We start from the raw sequence: 19,095 nt of genomic DNA, 5'->3' as shown, positions 1-19,095 counted from the left end.
TGTGATATGTTAGGAAGAGTTTGATCAATAAAGTTGAGAAGATATACACTTTATTTATCAAGAATAATTCACATTGTCACAATTATTTCATGAGAAGAGGTAAAAAAACATTTTATTCCAACTTTATGGGCAACAGTGTATGATGATGTGGTGGTGTTGTGTTATCATTTTACAAAATTATGTTGTCCAAATTAATGATTCCAGTAAACTAATTTAATTGATTTTAGTTATTATTAGCTTTATGTGTTGGTATTTTATGTATGATTTTGCATACATACAAAATACGTAAAATAAAAATATAAGGTGTGGCTCAAGAAAATGCCCTCTTTTAAATTAAACAAAAAGAAAAACTCCCTTTTTGAGGAATACTAGAATAGCTTCAGCACTTAGTGCATCACTTCTGTTAGGATGAAGATCTTAGATATGACTTTAAACATTTTTTGCATGAGCATGTGTTTAATTTAAGTGTACTTTGTTTTGGGTTTATGAGAGGAAAAATGGGAGGGTTTGAAAGTCAGATGATTGTTTTTGGTATCACAAGAATCTAATATTTTAATATATTCCCAGGAACACTGTCAAAAGACGATATCACTCTGACCAGAACAAGTGTGGTAAAACCGCAGGTACTCGTGTCGGGAGACCGCTTTAGTGGTCAGTGTCGGGGAGGAAGAGGCGCACCAGTGCGCTCAGTGAAATTAGTTTATGTAGTTCTGATGCTCTGTTTAAACATTAATACCCATCACTTTGAAAAGCAAATATGATTGGGCAAATTGCTGAAATATTTAAAGTCTGGTCTGTTAAAGCTTTTACCACGCAGCACACTACGTCAAAAGCTGTATGCAGTAAGGGGGCGTAATTGCATCTCTGTGCTCATGCCAGTCAACGCAGTGTGTTGCTGCCATCTCCTTCCGCCTGGCTGCTGCTGCTGATGTCACTCTGCTTGATGACATGGCAGTTTTGTTGGCATTTCTGCAGATGGCCTCTGACAGGAATGTGCAAAGAGGAAATAAAAGGGAAAGTACATCTGATTTGTTGGAAGATCCCTAAATATGGTCTATTGCAAAAGTTTTATTTGTTATTTTATTTTTTTGATTAGTCATTTTTGATATTATTCTAATATCTGTCTCTCTTAAATCATGTTTTGAAAATTGCTTAGAAGTATTACCATTTATGTCTGCCTGTGAATTATTTTCTCACGTATATCACGCCATATATTTGCTTTATTAATCAAATGCCAAGAACATTCACAGCATCTGATGGTATTCTTCCATTCCCTCTCTCCTGTCTTTTTGTTTGATTAGACATGACCCGCTCCTCATCCCGGGGAACGAGCAGATTGAGAGCATGGACGAGAACGTAAAGAAATACGACTCCACGGGGATGTTTCACTGGTGCCCGTCCAAAGACATCGAGAAGGTCATCTTGGTAGGTTCTGCTCCTTTACTCACACACGTCATTTGTCCCTGACACTCATCTCTCCGGTGACAGATGTGTCATGTCACGAAGCACCATCAGAGGTTGACAGGGCACTTAAACACTCTGTAATGAGGTGTTTGACATGTCATTTGCTATATAGGGGCCCTGTTCATAGAACATTTCTTGTACTAATACATATGCCATTTTTCAAATTACTTTCATCGTCTATTGCAGTCATGAACTGCATGATATATTTTACTGGGTGAGTAGGCACCTGAAAGAAGAGAGAGCACTAACATTTGATCGAAAAGGCAGTTTATGCCACATTTCAGTCATAAACATCTTTTTTCTTATCTCTTGTTTTTCTCCCCCAGACCCGGAGTGAGGCAGCCATGACTGTTCTGAGCGGTCACGTGGTCGTGTGCATATTTGGAGATGTGAAATCAGCATTGATCGGTCTCCGCAACTTTGTCATGCCCCTGAGAGCCAGCAACTTTCACTACCATGAGCTGAAGCACATTGTGTTTGTCGGCTCCCTTGAGTATCTGAAGCGGGAGTGGGAGACTCTTCACAATTTTCCAAAGGTCTCCATTTTACCTGTGAGTATGACAAAGTCACCCCTTACAAATACTCACCCACTGTAACAAAATGATCCCTGTCTCCTAAAAATGACGAGCACATGCATTTAATTTGCATTGCAAATATTTTTTGTCGCAATGGTAATACTAATTTTAGCCATGCTAGCAGCACGGATCTGTCTGTTGGTCTGTCCACCACTTTGGTCCTGACTGAAATATCTAAACAACTATTTGATAGATTGTTGTGAAATTCTGTACAGACATTCAAGGTACCTATACAATGACTGATCACCTGACTTTTCCTCTAGCGCTACCATGAATTTGATATTTATCTTAACTATTAGATGGACTGGTTTTCTAGGTCAAAATTTAAAAGCAAAATGTTTGTAAAATTTTCATTTTCGATTTAATTCATGTATTTTTCCTAAAATATTTGCTTCTGGCAACTAAAGCATGATCAATATTTTTCTGGTTATGTTTTAGCAACTTAAAGCAGCTGCTCAAGGTTATGGAAAGGTGGTGGGGATTTTGGTTAAATATCAAAAAATAATCAAAGCTGATTTGAAGCACAAGACAGGACTTCCTCTTTCAATATTGAAATCAAAACCATGATCTTTCCTTAATCAATTGTTCCAGTAGTACAATCCTAACGACACATGGAAGGCAGTATGTAAGGACTGGTGATCTCAATGAGCTTTGTTGGCCAAACCATCCCACACTGTATGACTTTTCTTCAGTGTAAGAATAAAAAGACTTTACCAATGACGTGATCCAGGCAGCAATTAAGTTTCCTTTAGAACATGTTTGGTAAAGTAGTGTATAAAAGTGTATAAAAGTAAGTGACAGGCTGAGATAAGGTTCAAGGATGAAAACTGCAATTTAAAAGTTGCTGCTTTCATTTACCTCTTTTATCATATAGGTGAGATAACAAATTCTCTCCTTCACTTCCTCTCAAAGGGCACGCCGTTGAGTCGGGCAGATTTGAGGGCTGTCAACATCAACCTCTGCGACATGTGTGTCATTCTGTCAGCCAATCAGAACAATATTGACGATGCATCACTGCAGGACAAAGAATGCATCTTGGCGTCACTCAACATCAAATCCATGCAGTTTGACGACAGCATCGGGGTCTTGCAGGCTAATTCCCAAGGTAAGGAGCGCCCTATCATAGTTCACTGCACCGCCTAGAAGGGACAAGGCCCTGGCACAGAGAATATCCCTCACTGGGTGCTGCCTGGCTGACCTGGTGTCACTGCGTTTGACATTAAACCCTACTGACTATTCCTCAGGTTACTGTAACTACTGGTTTCCTCACAAACCTAATTGGTGGCAACAAGCACAGCACTGGCACAGAAGCCTTACCTGGCTAACACATTTTTTCAGCAGATGGGACTACTTAAAAATATAAAGTGTATAATTTATGAATATTACATGTCACAGCGTTCAAAACAGCGACTGAAGCACTCAGTTAGCTTGAGATAGCCTCCAATAATGGTCAGTCTTTGGCATTGAGAGAAATGCTTTTAGAAACCTTTTGACCCGAGGAGAGAGGGGAAAAAACCCCTGCCAATTTCATTATTTCTCTAATACATGTATGACCTCGCGTTTGCCTGAGTCAGCAGTAAGTGATGGATGTCAAAACACGGCCTATGTATAATACATACAGCATCACTGATTTAATGTGCTTACTTGTCAGTCTGAGGAAAGCAAGGAATGTCAAGTCAATTTGAATTCAATCTTGCGTCACTTATTTTCTATTTCGTGGCTCCATACCGTACATGTTTTTGTGTGTGTGTGTAAAAGATTTCCGTCTCCATGCACACACAATCGGAGGGAAACAAAATGAGCAGTATGTCACATCTATTATATATGGACTAATATTGGACCTTGTCAGGAATACAGTAACATCGCAACTCAGCAACTTTATACTTGAGCAGTGGATGGGAATGGATGAAGTAGCCCCTACGCATTAGTTCTGCTGATATGTCCATTTGCAGCCTTTGATGAAGTATTGAATATTGCATTAACACATGTGTTTTATGTTGTGTGTGTGTACATTCAGGCTTCACACCACCAGGCATGGATAGATCCTCTCCAGAAAACAGCCCAGTCCATGGATTAGTAAGGCAGACTTCTGTCACAACTGGAGCAAATATTCCCATCATAACAGAACTAGGTACGCTTGCTGCTGTGTATTTGTGTCAGTTGATTAATATGCTAGCTGGACTGTAGCATGTATTTTCAGTTAAGTAGTTGTTAACAGATCTGAAAACACAATTTCTGCAATTAGAGGCTGTCAACACTTGATTAACCGTACTAAAAGTGGAGTTTTTATGTTTTTTTTTGTCCCTTGTTGACATGCTCCAGTAACTTTTTTTCCTCAACACTTGTCTAGCACCATTAGCAAAGCCAGGCAAAAAACTGCCTGTGATTTCATTCAGTCAGGATAAAAGCAGTGGGACCAGCATACAAATGATAACTGAGCTGGGTAAGAAGTGCCTCTGTCCTGTACTGCAGTGTTGTAACTGCTGCTGCCTCCATATCAGCTTTCTTTTGATTTCTCTCACTGCACAAGAGGCTCAGTCCATTCCCATGGCATCACTTTGAGCACATTTTACCCTTGGTTCTGGTTGAAATTGCCTGTCTTGTTTTGGCCCCTTATCTCAAAGCAAAATTTTTCTCTTTTATTTTTCTAAGAATTACAAGGCCTTTGATCCCTCAGAAGTCCTTGTGGCTGTTTTCATAGCATCTTCTGTCGGATCACATTCTCTGGCCCGTGCCCTTCTTTCATCTCAGCCCTGTCGATATGACTGACATTTATTTCTGTCCTCACAGAAGTAGCAGTTCTCCAACTAAATTTTACATCATTACTTTCTTCCAGCTACTGCATGTGTTTTTGTGCTCAGAGACATCTTCAAAGAAGGTTCTGGGACAATGAGATACTTTCATTTGTTTCGACACACAAGTACAAGTAATTGGAAGTTCTGTCTTGGATTTACAAGACAAACAATGGCATATTGGTGTTAGTGATATTGACTACAGGAGGACTGTGAGCCAAGGCCTGGAGCTTTGACAATATGCATGGTGTCATGAGTGTGCATGAACTGTCTGGATGTGGAATGTGGCAGAGGCTAGCTGGCCACAAGGCCAAACACAAATACCAGACACAGTTTCATTATGATCGTTTAAAGGAAAAGTACAATTTTATCAAAATTCAGAATGAAGATTTGAAAGAGAATTTATCAAACTATACACAGATTTCTAATACAGTCCATATCTGCAGCTACAGACTCTGTTGTGCACAACCACTGTACTTCTGTGTCCTCCTCTTTACGTGAATCAAGTATTTGCCTGATGTATGTTAAAGCACACAATCCATGCTTTGTCAAATCACATAATAAGCCCATGAGATCTGGTACGTAGTGCAGAAAATGATCATTTTAAAAGAATTTAAAATAAGTAACGAAATGTACATGTTTCCCTCCCCTGTAGTGAATGACTCCAACGTTCAGTTCCTGGACCAAGATGATGATGACGACCCAGACACAGAGTTATACCTCACTCAGCCTTTTGCCTGTGGTACAGCCTTTGCAGTCAGTGTGCTGGATTCATTAATGAGCGCTGTAAGTCCTGATCGATTTAGCTCACTGACAATATTAGTTTTTGTGCCATGGCATATAATATCTCTCAGATATCTGAAATATGCAGATAGACCCCCCCCTCACACACACACACACACACACACACACACACACACACACACACACAAAGACAGTCTCTGCTCACGTTAAAACAATAGATGACAAGACTGGAATGTGTCGTAGGTATGATGGCTTCACTTGTCTGCCTTTCAGTTTGAGTGAGGTTAGAACAAAGCTGTCTTCAAGTGCGCTCTAGTCTAGACAAAGGTAATGCTACCTAATGGACAGCCCTCATCCATCATTTTAGTCAATAGTGCTGTCAGCAGCCAAGGGAGATGTCACTGTGCAGTACAAGCAGAGGGAGACAAGAGACTGCAGTGCAAAGAAAAGGGCAGACATTTGCCCTTTTTAAAACCAACAAAGCAATAACTAGTTGGAATCACAAGAATAACAACTGAACCCTCTGATGGTGCATCATCAGGGTTAACATGCAATTTGTAAAACTGATTTTTTTTTTTCAGATAATTGTCGGCTATTTAACTGTAAGAAATGCCTGGACAGTGTGAATGCGTACATGGACTTCCCGTGTCTCTCTCTGATGGGACTAAGAGTAATCCGCAGTAATCGGTCTCTCCTGTCTTTTCACTCAGTGTGCAGACCAAAGTGATGCACCGGGGCAGGGTTGGATAGCACCATTCGGCCTGGCTGGCACTTTCAGAAGGTTCAGTTGTGACTTTGGTGGCGTTTGCTTAAGGATTTACCCCTTCTCTACCTTTATTCCTTCAGACATACTTCAATGATAATATCCTCACCTTGATCCGGACACTGGTAACAGGCGGGGCGACGCCGGAGCTGGAGGGGCTGCTGGCAGAGGAGAATGCGTTACGGGGCGGCTACAGCACGCCACAGACTTTGGCGAACAGGGACAGGTGTCGCGTGGCACAGCTGGCCTTGTACGACGGGCCCTTCGCTGACCTCGGGGTAAGTGACTGATCTTGTCACCCAAGGGCTAAGCACATCTTTGTCTGCTTGTGTTGTGGGAGCTGACTTCAGTGAAAGGATTCAGACTAACAGGGACAGCTGTGATTTATAGTTAAGATAACTAACAGGGATTGTATTTCCGAAGATAGGTGAGTTCTGTGATAAAGGAATACAGAGTTTTAATCCAATCCAGTCATCCTCAAATAAGTCTTTCAGCAAAAAATCCCAGTAATGTTACATTTCTTATTCATACAGTTTGAGATGTCAGTTGCAGTCTACAGCCTTGTTGTAATTATAGATGGTTTGCTGCAATATATTCACATATGCAAAATGTTATACTGTACCAACATGGATCAAAGTATAATGGGATAAGTATATGTTCAATATGTTCAAGATAAATGCTTTCATATGTTGAGCTGATTCCTCAGCTCTACAGATCATAAATAAGCAGTAGGCCAAATTTAATGCATATTTTTGGAAAATAGGTGTTGTTAGGGGCTTGGTGATGAAAGACTATCTGAATTTACATATGGTGTAAATCACCATCTTTCTTAAATAAACAGTTCACTATTCTTTTGATGCTGGAGTTATATTTAGTCCATATAGGTGTATTTTTTGTGTTACTTTTGCTAAAATACAAATTGTGTACTATACAGTTTTTTTGTTTTTATGACTGTTTTGCAGGATGGTGGTTGTTATGGTGACCTGTTTTGTAAAGCCCTGAAAACATACAACATGCTGTGCTTTGGCATCTATCGGCTACGAGACGCACATCTAAACGCTCAAAGCCAATGTACCAAACGGTGAGTACGGAGATAATGTGTCCTCGCATTTAGATGCTCAAAACAACCTCAAAAAAGGCTTGAAAACCACATGTACCTACACAGAATTCAGAACTGGCCTCCCATCTGTTCCCTCTCTCCTCTAGGTATGTCATAACCAATCCACCGTATGCGTTTGAGCTGGTGCCCTCAGACCTGATATTCTGCCTGATGCAGTTTGACCACAACGCTGGCCAGTCTCGAACCAGCCTCTCCCACTCTTCACATTCGTCCCATTCCTCCAGCAAAAAGAGCTCATCTGTCCACTCTATCCCAACCACCAACCGCACCAACCGCATCAAAAGCAGGGACACACGAGACAAACAAAAGTATGTGCCCCTCTAAAGCTCTCTGACTGTCTTTGTCCGTGAACAGTGCCTGCCAACAGTTACTGTCCTGTGTGTCCTCTTGTAGGGTCCAGACAGACTGTAACATGTCTGGGTGTTGGTGTGTGTATGTTTGTCTGAATGTGAATGTATGTGTTACTTGTATGTCTTGCATTCAACTACCACATACAGTACAGAACAGCATGGTTTGCCCCTTGAGCAGGGCCAAATCGTCTGGTATACGGCAGACTAGGTAGCAACAAAGGGCTTCTGTCCTTTTCTTTTCTTTCCACACTTGTACATTTTTTAAGCCACAGTAAACTTTTACCAGGGTTGTGAGTCACTAAGTGTACCAGTAAATATTAGTTTTTTTTCAAATGACATTTTGTCACCATGTACCATATTTTTTCTCGATCTTCAGTATCTACAAAAGGACAATTTTTGCAATTTAGAGCCCATTCAAAAGCCCTCCACAGTTTAAAAGCAAGATGTCTGAATCAACAGATTTTGTTTACAATAGACTTTGAGACACATGCAATATAGGGCTTTGTAGTGTTTGTTTCTACAACCAAGATAAATTCTGTTAGCGTAAAATTAACTATTGACTTTTTTGAATGTAGTTGAAGGGATAATTTGATTTATTCAACTTTACCTGTTTTAGTTTTTTCATCATTGAAGATGTCATTGCTTATTTCACTGTAGTGCTCTTACCTGCACACACAGGGCCAACTCCAACAAGTTACTAAAACCTTCCAGTTTGGGATGATGCCATCTTGGTTAAAATATGTAGGACCCTACAGAGTGGGCTAGTAAGTATACCCCTCAGAGTAGAAAATGGCAAACATTTCAGGACCTTTAGTTTTATTTATAATTGCGCTTTCTTGTTAATAACTCTCACCTCTATAATAATGGTCACTGGGTCTGTTCGTCTTATGACATTCCAAGTTTTGCTTTGTTGAAACTTGTGTTTGTTTTTGTTTAAATTAAAGCTGAACCTTATTGTATTTGAACGGCACTTTAAATTACATGTCTTAAAAGTTCATATCATGCCATGTCTATGAAATACTGCATACCATGTCCTCTTAATGCCTTTTTAATTCCATTAACATTCAAATGCTATTCAGAAATGTTATTTGCCACCATGAAGTATTGATTATGTCAAGATAAGTAGAAGATGTTGTTAATAAAGTTACACCACCATTATAACTGCATTGTCTTCACATGTGAATGTTACATTTAAATGTTATTTTATATATGTTAAGTATGTTTTTGCCAATTTAGTCAATGTTCACTCACCTGACGACATGGTTATTCTTACTTTGTGAATTACCAGTAACTACATTCTTACCAGAGACTGGATAATAAGCAATTGCACATGTTTGTACAGTCCCAGTATGTGCTGGAAGTGATGGTTCAAAGAATCAAACAGAACTGTATCATCAGCAAAAAGGAAAATCTCCACTACTCTGCTGTGCCTATAGATTCTTTTCATGAAAACCACAAACTAAATCCACAGCATGCCACATCCTTGTTGGAGCCCAGTGCAGAACATTTGGCCTAAATTAATACCTCATAGCAAGAGCCCCAGCACCTCATAATCAGTCCAGCCAAGAGAGGCACCAAGAGGAAACTGGTCAGACAGGGAATCAGGGGAACAAACAGGGGAATCATAGACATAGTGCCACATGACCTTGACAACACTGCATTCAGAATCTGCACCAAAAAGATGAGCAAGGCTTCCAAAGTTGCCTCCCAACTAGAGGGTGGTTCATTTGGTTTTCCCTTCCAAGCTCAGCAATAGCTCCAGTTGAGGTAAGTTGTTCTCCTCCTTCACTGAGAACACTTCATTACTGAGTTAGTTTGATAGTTTGCCAGAGGCTCTTTGAGGCCAAATGAAAGACCTTATCCACGGCCCTTCCTTAAATTCCTCCCACACTCAGATCTCTGCACCTGCAACCATAGAAGCTGCTGTCCTCCTGGCCTGGTCTTTCACCACTGGTTACAACAGTGGGCGCTTTAGCTGACATGGCAACGTTCAGGCCATAACTCTAAATGGTGCAAAGGAAGCCTTGGACATGGCCTCTAACCTCCCTCAATAATCATACCTCATAACCCTCAGTACCAGGTTGTGACAGCTCTGCTCCTCTCCTCACCTGAGCATCTAAAACATACAGCAGCTGACCAGAGATTGAGTTGATCAGAGATCTTTGGCGTTCTGGGACCATGTACAATTACATACAATTACAACTCAATAATCGAAAATGTTTTGTTATGGATAGTTTCTGACTAGCACAGAAATCCAATAACAAAGCACCACCCAGGTTTAGATCGACAGCTCTTCCCAATCACCAACCCTCCAGGATTCCCATCTCAACTATTGTTTGCTGCACAGGCACAAACACACACCCTCTCATTTTTGGGGGAAACACAGCGGTGCCCAGCCAGAGGTTTGTGAGCATCCCCAAACTCATCTGGCATTTCTAACCATGAGCACCTCCGGAAAATTCAAACCACTAGCCACGAGCATGGCGGCAACATGATGAATTTAAATGGCCGTAACTCATTACACTGTATAAGGAGCCACACTATTCCCAGACAAGATGCTCTCCCCAAATGTTGTGGCTGCTATGAGTTACTATTGTCCATTGATGTGTATTTTGATGGCAAATATATAAACATTTTTTTAATCATTAACACATTTAGAGGACTTTGCCGAATTGGTGCAGGTATGCATTCTCCAGGTTCTTTCTAACATAATATTGGAAAATATTTACATTCAAATATCCTTTGATTGTTCATGCAAAAAATTAATGAGCACATAACATTTTCACAGCTGCTGAATGAAGCATTCTATGATTAGTAATCTTTGCCTCTTAAAAAACACGTTAAGCTGCACAAAGTCATTTACATTGCATATTTTATAGAAATACATGTATTTCTACATGAAGATGCTGAGCCCTCTTGTTTTGTGCTGATCCAACTACATTATATAGCACATTTGGTATGTTTGCATGCTGCTCATTGGGTTCTGAATTACATCTGCAACATGGACAACATCATTCCTCCAAGTGCTTTGGCAACGGGCATGGAAACAATATGGCTGCTTGACTCGTGCTACAGTGGCTAGATGCATAGTAATGGCACTTGAAGATTTTCTGACATGATACATATTCTCTTTTTCTTTATTTTTTGTTGAGTTGTTGGTCGCACCCTACTGTTTAACCTACTCTACATCCATGTTATGAGAGCATCTGCTGTTTTTATACCTCTGATCATCATGCTATTCAGTCTCTGTTATTAATGGTCATATTAGTGTTTCCCATTTAGCTTACATTTAGTGTACTACTTTCTTTTTCCAAAGTGCAACAAGGATGAATAGAGTGGGCCAAGGTATGGACGTGAATGATTATGCATGATGTTAAATAATGCATTGAACACGGTCATGTCCTTGCTGACATTTTGCCCTCTGAATGAAAGCCAAGTAGTTTAGTGTTTCCAAATGGCTGCATCAGGAGCGCATGGTTATGACCTATGCAGCATATCTCACTGTAGGTTTGACTGTAGAATGTGTGACTGCAACAGTGGATGGTTTGATGCTGCTTCACTTTATGTTATGTTTGATGTTTTATTATTGGCAACATGTATCTACTGGCATATGTGTTAATGTACTGAAGCACCACAGCCTTAAGTCATGTTGATGAAAATGCATAACCATGGACGTTGCCAAGTGGATGAATCACCGGCAATATATTATGCCAGACTATCCAATTCATTCTATAAGAAAAGAAAGTTGCATCAAGCCAAAAGCCTGAAGCCCTGCAAACGATTAAAAAAAAAAAAGACACTGACAATATGAATTGTGAAGTTAAAAGTGTTAACTTCTAACTTAGTACAGTGAGGTATGAAAATATATTTTGTTTAACTCGTGGCCTGCATGTCTGCTGATCCAACAAACCAGCATGCTTCAGTGGCAGTATAGTATATTTGTGAAAAACATGAGATGATCAACATAACAGAGGTGAAAAATGGACTATGGGACATTGAGCTGCCATTAAAAAAAAAAAGAAACACCTAGGAGCATTAATTTATCATGTCAGAATTTCTCCCTACAAAATCGATTCAAATGATATTTCTTTTAACATTTGCAATGTCCACCAAACGTTCTGTGTGCAGTTAAAACACAAACTGAAAGTGTAACTGACATCCATGTAGCATTACCTGTCTGATGTCCCTCCTCTTTGTCTCTATATGATTTTGGCTCTTTCTCAGAAAAGACATGGTTTACAGATGAGCCAGAGAATACCCACCTGAGGACCATACAGATCAAGCCTGTGAATGCTCTTGCCGCCAACCAAGTCAGTCAGTATAAATCCACGAACACCTTGATTCCACCCATCAGAGAAGCAGAAGACGAGTGCTGAGCTCCAGACCTGCACTGACAACTGGACACTTGGACTCCCAGAAGACTTATCGTGAAAGTGTCAGACTGGAACTCAGGATATCTCCTCATCTGCAAAAATAAATCCTCATTTGACATTAGAAGAGATGAACCATACTGCTTTCCTCATTCACCACTGCAGCAAGCTTATTGTACAAGCAGATTTACAATCATACATGAAATATACATGAAGACAATCATAGTCAAATGTCGCAACCACTCAACCGTTAGTTTGCACAGCTAATCTTTAGTGGTGACCAGACTCCATGGCTTTTTTGTTCCATTTTGGGGAATGAGGGTCACTTGAAGGACAACAGCAATGTATAAAGAACTACTACTAAAAGAGGGGATTATTATAATAACTGGATCAAATTTTGCAATTGTAAAAGTTGCCTTTTTAGCTGTTGATGAACAACTACTACTATTACATTTACTTTACCCAGTGTTACAGAGTTATTCTGTACAGTGTGTTAAAATGTGTATTTTACATCCAGCTGTGATCCTACCACAATGGCATTGTTAGTGACTGACTCTCAGTGATTCCGTTGCCATTTGGAGCTAATTCACAACATTTGTGACAGTTAAGATGGCCAGTGTCCATGTGTAAATGGCATTTGGCTCCAGCCTTATCTCTCTCCATTTATATTCGTCTTATCTTTGCCTTTTTTGGTCGTTTGTCATAAATGTTTTCATGTTGCTGTTTGGTTGCAATGTCCAAACCCCCACAAATCTTATTAAGTCAAGCTTTTAAATATGTGTAAAATCTCTCCAGGGGTAAAACGTTAGGAATAGTCATATTTTCTTTTCCGATTTTTTTGTCAAAAGCCAAATATGATAGAGCTGTTTTGTAGGTGACATTAGATATAACCAAAAATACAGTGACACAGCTATTCATTTAATTAAGAGAGCAAAGCCAAATACTATGATATAGCATGGCCATATAATAAGTCTGTAGGTGAGTTGAATGTGAAAGCCACATATCGCATGAAGTGGGCATCTTTAAGTCCTCCTTTGGCTCTAAGCACTGCCTGACACAGGATTGTCTTGGAGGCCATTAAGCAGTTACATGTACTCCATGACCAATCTTAATGCCATCATGAGACGTGTTTATGCTTTTTTTTTTTTTTTTTTGCAGATACCTGGAAAAACAGCTCTATCATACAAACTGATTTTGGCTATCTTATATGTTCCGTTAGATTCCATTTTGTTGGTAAACCATCTTTGTGGTTAATATCCAACATATTCATAAAACAATTTCCACAAGCATCGATCATTAGATTCAGTTTGTAAGCGAATGAGACCAGAACACAGCGCTAAGAGTGGTTATTAATCTTGTCTTATTTAAATAATGCAACATAGCTGTATTGGCACTGTTGTCACTTTACTTTAGAATTAATGAAGAGCAATGAAAGGTGAAAAAAAAAACAAAACAATGCAAGCATGAAAGCAAACAATAAAAACCTTAATCCAAAGAGGGTGCATCCCAGTCTAACCTAGGATTCATGTTGGATATGAAAAGAAAAGTTTGTGACATTTTTACTGGCACAGAGAACTTCCAAGCTGCCCGTCCCTCGGTGCCAGTAATGTGCTAGGCAGTGCTGAAGCCAACGGAGGACTCCAGAAGACCCACTGCTGCGAAAAGAGGCTTCTAGTTTAGCTGAATTTGAGCACAATTTACTTTTGCTGTGAGACAGATAAATGTACTCACCTCTTTGCTTTCCATCTCGCCGGCTAAGAGACCATTCTTTTAAAACCTAATCTTTGAATTTCTTAATATGAAGCTGTAATTCCCTGGAGATAACTGGAGCTGTAGTAAATAATATCTTAAGTCTTAAAACTTATTTTCAAATGACCCATCATAGCCTAATAGCATTTAATTTTTATGTATTCTTCAAATAAATCTGTAAATCTTAATGTAAAATATTTCTTTATAGTGTGTTCTCGTTTGACAGTACCTGTGGGGTTGAGAACCATTCGGCATTGCAGTCTAGTTTGTTTTATTTTGTGGATTTTTTTTTTAGCACATTGACTTGTGGAGATACAATGACAGTGCTAAGTTGATATTTCTGACTATGTCATAATATCCAATAATAAATACAGTTTATTGTCTTGTACAAATAGGCTTGTATATAAATTGTACATGATTTCATTTTGTATTTTCACAAATTAAAGCTGATGTATTGTGTTCTACATAATGTCAAGGAGTCATGTCGTTCATTTTCTCTGACTTTTCTAGGAAGTTGTTGCACCTGAATGTCTCATGTTTGGACATGAGGAAAGCGTCACTATACAGCAGCTCTAGGCCACATTTTACACATTTGTCTATGAGAGAGTGACTATATATATATATATATATATAGAAATCATTTTCCTGTGATGATGACATAAGGCACTTTCTGATTGCCAGGCTGATCATGTGACGCGGGACACCTTGGTGCACCCTCTGGATAATGACTGATGAAAACACTCTCCACATTCACACCTTGAGGATGGAGAGGATCCATCACGTTGCTTGTTAATGATTTTACACAACATGGCACTGCAGGAGGCTGTCAGTATGCCAATAATATTTACAGACTAACACCTCGCAGAGAGGCCGCTGATTTCCCTGATCCCCCTGCCAGCGGCATTGTCACCTCCTTAGTAAACAAACACATGCAGCCAACACACCAAAAAACACTGGTTACTGTATATATCAACTATAGGGAAATCTGTTTAATGTAATAAATGCTGGTTGTACTGAGCATAATTATGTGCTCTGTCAAATTACGATGACAACTGTCTCAGTATTTAATGGTTTAGCAGTGATTTGTCTGAGAACTGATAGAGGCAAGCACTGCTGCCGTCAGTCGTACAAACAGAAATAATCTCATTGGTTGAGTTAAATTATAACGATTATGGCCAATGACTGATTTTCTCACCCAGCAACTGCAATCCAGGGAAAAACAAAGGAAGCACCAGATATAAGGTAACCATAGTGTCATCTAAACATTTTCAGCCTGGTTCAGTAATTCCCAATCAAGAGGGCTCATACCCCGGGGGGTACTTCTACATAAGATTGTAGCTAAGCACTGTAGCTAAGCTGATTTGGAAACTGTGATTAGATTAAAAAATACATATCCACATTCTGTCTTTAGGAGTAAAAAGAACACAAATAGGATTAAAAACGGATATGATAATTTTCAGTATATTTACAATAACCTGTAACCTTCCACTTCCCCATTGCCTTTAGACAGTTGTAATATCTTAACACAAAGTGTTGTGGTTAAGAGTGCATGAAAAGTAAAAAGCAAACGAGCAAAAAACAGAAATGATGGCTACCATGGGCAGAAATTACAGGACGGATCATATCTGTTGAAGGGGTTCAATTGATAAACGTCATGGTTGAAGGGTTATACTGGACGAAAACACAAAACACAATCAAACAAAATAGACACTTGTGTTGTCTGACTTTCACTACCTGTCAAATTGATGAGATTTTCCCTCACCAGACAACACAGTCCATTGGTAAAAGTAAAAAGAGTAAGATAAACAACAGTTCACCCAACAGCAAATTAACAGTTAGTTACATTAAATGTTGTATTAGCAACACATTAGCCATTAGCCTGAGCTAGCTTGGAGAGTAAACCATTAGCAAGAAAACTAACAAATCACAAATCAACTATTCAAAACAGTTGTAATAAGAGAGAAAAAGCTCCAATAAAGGCATTTTGGGGAGAGATGAAAGATGTTTGTTAGCATTTGTTTGGTCACAGATCTGACAAAATGGCGGCTGTAACAATGTCAGTTGCTATGGAGCTGCGCCAGGAGCGGTTGCTACTAGCAACAGAATGTTCCACTGACACGAACTGCTGGCGGCAGATTTATGATTGATAATGTAAAAGCCATTTCTTTAACAAGAGTTTTAAAAGCCCTCTTTGTCTGCTGATGCTTCAGAGATCACTGAATGATGTTCCACTGAACTGCAGCAGTGTATAAAAATGTATTTTTGCTGGTGGAAGTCATAAATCTAAAACAATTTACATGAGTCGAGCAGCCTCTCGTCCCAACTGTTAAGGCACTGAAACTGAAAAATGTACAATTCAGAGGGTGAAACCTAATTCAATTTTAAGAATATGTAATATATTTTCATGATATCAGAGTTCCATAATTAAAATGGATTTGTTAGCTGATGTCAGCTCCAAAAAAGCGTACTTTTCTGCCTCCAAGAAATAACTAAAACTTACAAACTGTAGTTGCCACATGTAGCGACCAGCCACACTGGGCTGTGCCTGCACTGTGCATACACAAATACACACACATACACACAAATCCATGGTCCCCTCTGAACACAACTCTTGTCCAGCTGCACAGGCTTGGCTGGTGATAATAGTTTCCATGACAATGCAGCACTCCAAGTGCATCAATGCCAGCTTGGATAAACAGTGATCCTTTACCAAAACAAGGGGGTCATTACGGCAGCTTGTCAAATCAATGTTGAGAGTGTCCTCGCTGATTAAGGCGTCCCCTCTCAGTCCTGACACAGTGTCAATACTGGCTGCCCTGTGGCGGCACACTCCCATGATTGGACTGAAATGCCTATCAGTCAGGCAGCTGAGCTGGACTAATGATTCCCTGTGCTGCCTATTAGAGTGACATGACAATTTAATCCTGTGGTCCAGGCAAGGAAAAAGTGACCTTGGTGCTTTATATTGAGGCTGAGGTAAATTGACAAGAGCAGATAAATCTTTACCTTGGGCTATTAACAGAATTAAAGAACAACAGCAAAGGCAGAAGGTCCTCTCTTTTCTGTTTTGTTTTTCTGTTTGCCTCAGCCTTTCCAAACACTATCACACAAAAAATCCTTAATATTTGAGAACAAAAAAAAAGACCATAAAACACTGCATCATTAAAACTTCTGTATTTTTTATCATTTCCAAAACATTTTCACTCTGCGCTGGTACGATTGATCCAATTCTTAGAATAACAAAGAGTCAAATAAAAGCTATAAGTTGAATTCTTTTACGCTCTGCTGTCGAGCAGGAATATTGAAAGTGGATATAGCTTGAAGCTCAAGGTTTTTCAGCTGTTCAAAGCCATTCCAGCATGGCCCCGGGGCAAGGTATATTGCCTTGGACATCTATCTTAAGGCTACGAGAACATTGTCTACATGGTTGGAAAAAGGCCATGTGTTTACACAGATGTTTCAAGCTTTTAGCACACAGATCTTCCTGTACTGAGCCGCACCGCCATCTTTTGTGCCAAGGGCCATATACATTTTGCATTAGTTTACCCTTTGATACAGAAATGAGGGAAGGCAGGAGAGCTTGTAGCCTTGCACGCAGTATCTAAAACAAAGTAAAGACTCTCAGCGCTGCCACTTCAATATTTCTCTGAACCTGATTTAAACTGAGGAAAACTTGACCATTAACATTTTCGTCGTTATGGCTTCATTTGTTACAGACTCTACGCAGAGAGAAACATTGAGCCTGTCCACATTTCTACCAGAGCAACAGAAAACAAATGGCAAGAGATAAGATTTTCATCCCTGTTGTAAGCCACTGGTAGGCAATTTGCCTGTAAGGCACAGTTGCCGCACTGACCCTTTATGTTCCCTGTAAAGGTCAACATTTCCCTTTTCTTTTGTTTCAATCCATGCATGCATAAATCAAAGCTCTTGGCTATTTTTATCTTAGAAGTGGGAAATACCACTCATCAAAAACAAAATATGGCCTGTACAATAACAGAAGAACTGCTTTAACATAAAATAAAATAACATCTGTGGATGTCATTAGGTGCAAATGTTAACATGATGTTGTTAAATATAATTTTTGTGGGTTGATTTGAAAATGAATGCTTGCTGGAGAAGTAATCTGATTCAACATCAGCAATCAGTGTTTCCCATATCTGTTATGCTAAATTGTAATTTGTACATTAAAAACATCCTGTCCTCTGCTTCTGTGCAAAGAAATTAGCAGTAACAAACAGCAAACAGATGGCACTATCCCATAACATCACTCTTCAGCCCGAGTTGTATACATGATTTACAGTTTGCAAGATATTATTTACTGTGATTCATGTTTCTGTCAGTTCCACACTGGAGGTTAATAGAAATGCCAGCATGCTTGCTGATTTACTTAGTAAAATTTTCATCCCAAGGTTCAGGTTCAGAAGATTGGAGTCAGAGAGAGTTACAGGATTCATGCATTATGCAGAAGAAGCTGACACGACCTTCAGCCATCACAGTCTTCTCTATATATCACACTGGGCTTGACCCTCCCAAGGCCAGAAGGAGCATTTGATATATTTAACCACTACTGCCATTAAATTACTCACATTCTTTAAGAGCTGCAGACGTTTTATATGGCTAGCTACACAGAAGCAATATAATTTTGATTAAAAGTGGTTTTACACCGTATTTGCCTTTTACCGCAGGTGATGCTTCAGCAATAAGGGGGACATTCATAAGTCAAAAGCAAACTAAATCAACAAATAAATCTCCTGCATGGCCCTTCTGATTTTTATGCCTCACATTATGGCTTCACCATATGTCGGCCATATGTAGAAATAAAGAAGAAATCTGCTCCTGCTGTTTGATACTGAACACATCATAAAATGATAGGAAATAAAGTGCTGTTTTAGAGGGTGAGGTCCATTTTAATATAATTGGCTTTAGAATTATTTATGACATTAATTGCCACATTATCGACTGGCTGTCAGCTCCTTGGGCCTGCAGTCCATTCTTCTTCACATGGAGCGCCAGCTCAGCCTAAAGTAGACTGACAAGCTAATTATACCATCTTCCCTCTCAATGATAAATGTCACTAATGTGAATCTGGCCCAGAAATAAGACTCCTTAGTCACCTCAACCGCAAAAGTCTCCCACTCCAGCCAGGATCTTTAGAGAGAAAGTCC

The 19,095-nt window shown here is 39.5% G+C and overlaps 1 protein-coding gene across 1 annotated transcript in view; it reads left to right on the top strand.

The window, feature by feature from the left end:
• LOC139225456 (calcium-activated potassium channel subunit alpha-1-like) overlaps positions 1-14,370 on the top strand; it is a gene marked incomplete at its 5' end in the record, with an annotated part of 31,173 nt that extends 16,803 nt beyond the window's left edge. Inside the window, 10 exons of the mRNA XM_070856286.1 lie at positions 1,302-1,425; positions 1,791-2,015; positions 2,952-3,144; positions 4,057-4,170; positions 4,390-4,482; positions 5,487-5,617; positions 6,422-6,616; positions 7,301-7,419; positions 7,545-7,766; positions 12,033-14,370. Coding sequence (XP_070712387.1) covers positions 1,302-1,425; positions 1,791-2,015; positions 2,952-3,144; positions 4,057-4,170; positions 4,390-4,482; positions 5,487-5,617; positions 6,422-6,616; positions 7,301-7,419; positions 7,545-7,766; positions 12,033-12,054 — 1,438 coding nt within the window. The remainder of the gene's footprint in view (positions 1-1,301; positions 1,426-1,790; positions 2,016-2,951; positions 3,145-4,056; positions 4,171-4,389; positions 4,483-5,486; positions 5,618-6,421; positions 6,617-7,300; positions 7,420-7,544; positions 7,767-12,032) is intronic.
• Between the last annotated feature and the right edge of the window lie 4,725 nt (positions 14,371-19,095).

This window comes from Pempheris klunzingeri, unplaced genomic scaffold (assembly GCF_042242105.1).
Source record: "Pempheris klunzingeri isolate RE-2024b unplaced genomic scaffold, fPemKlu1.hap1 Scaffold_259, whole genome shotgun sequence".
NCBI classification, from domain to species: Eukaryota; Metazoa; Chordata; class Actinopteri; order Acropomatiformes; family Pempheridae; genus Pempheris; species Pempheris klunzingeri.
The sequence above is the reverse complement of the archived record's forward strand: the minus strand, read 5'-3'. Positions and strand labels throughout refer to the sequence as shown.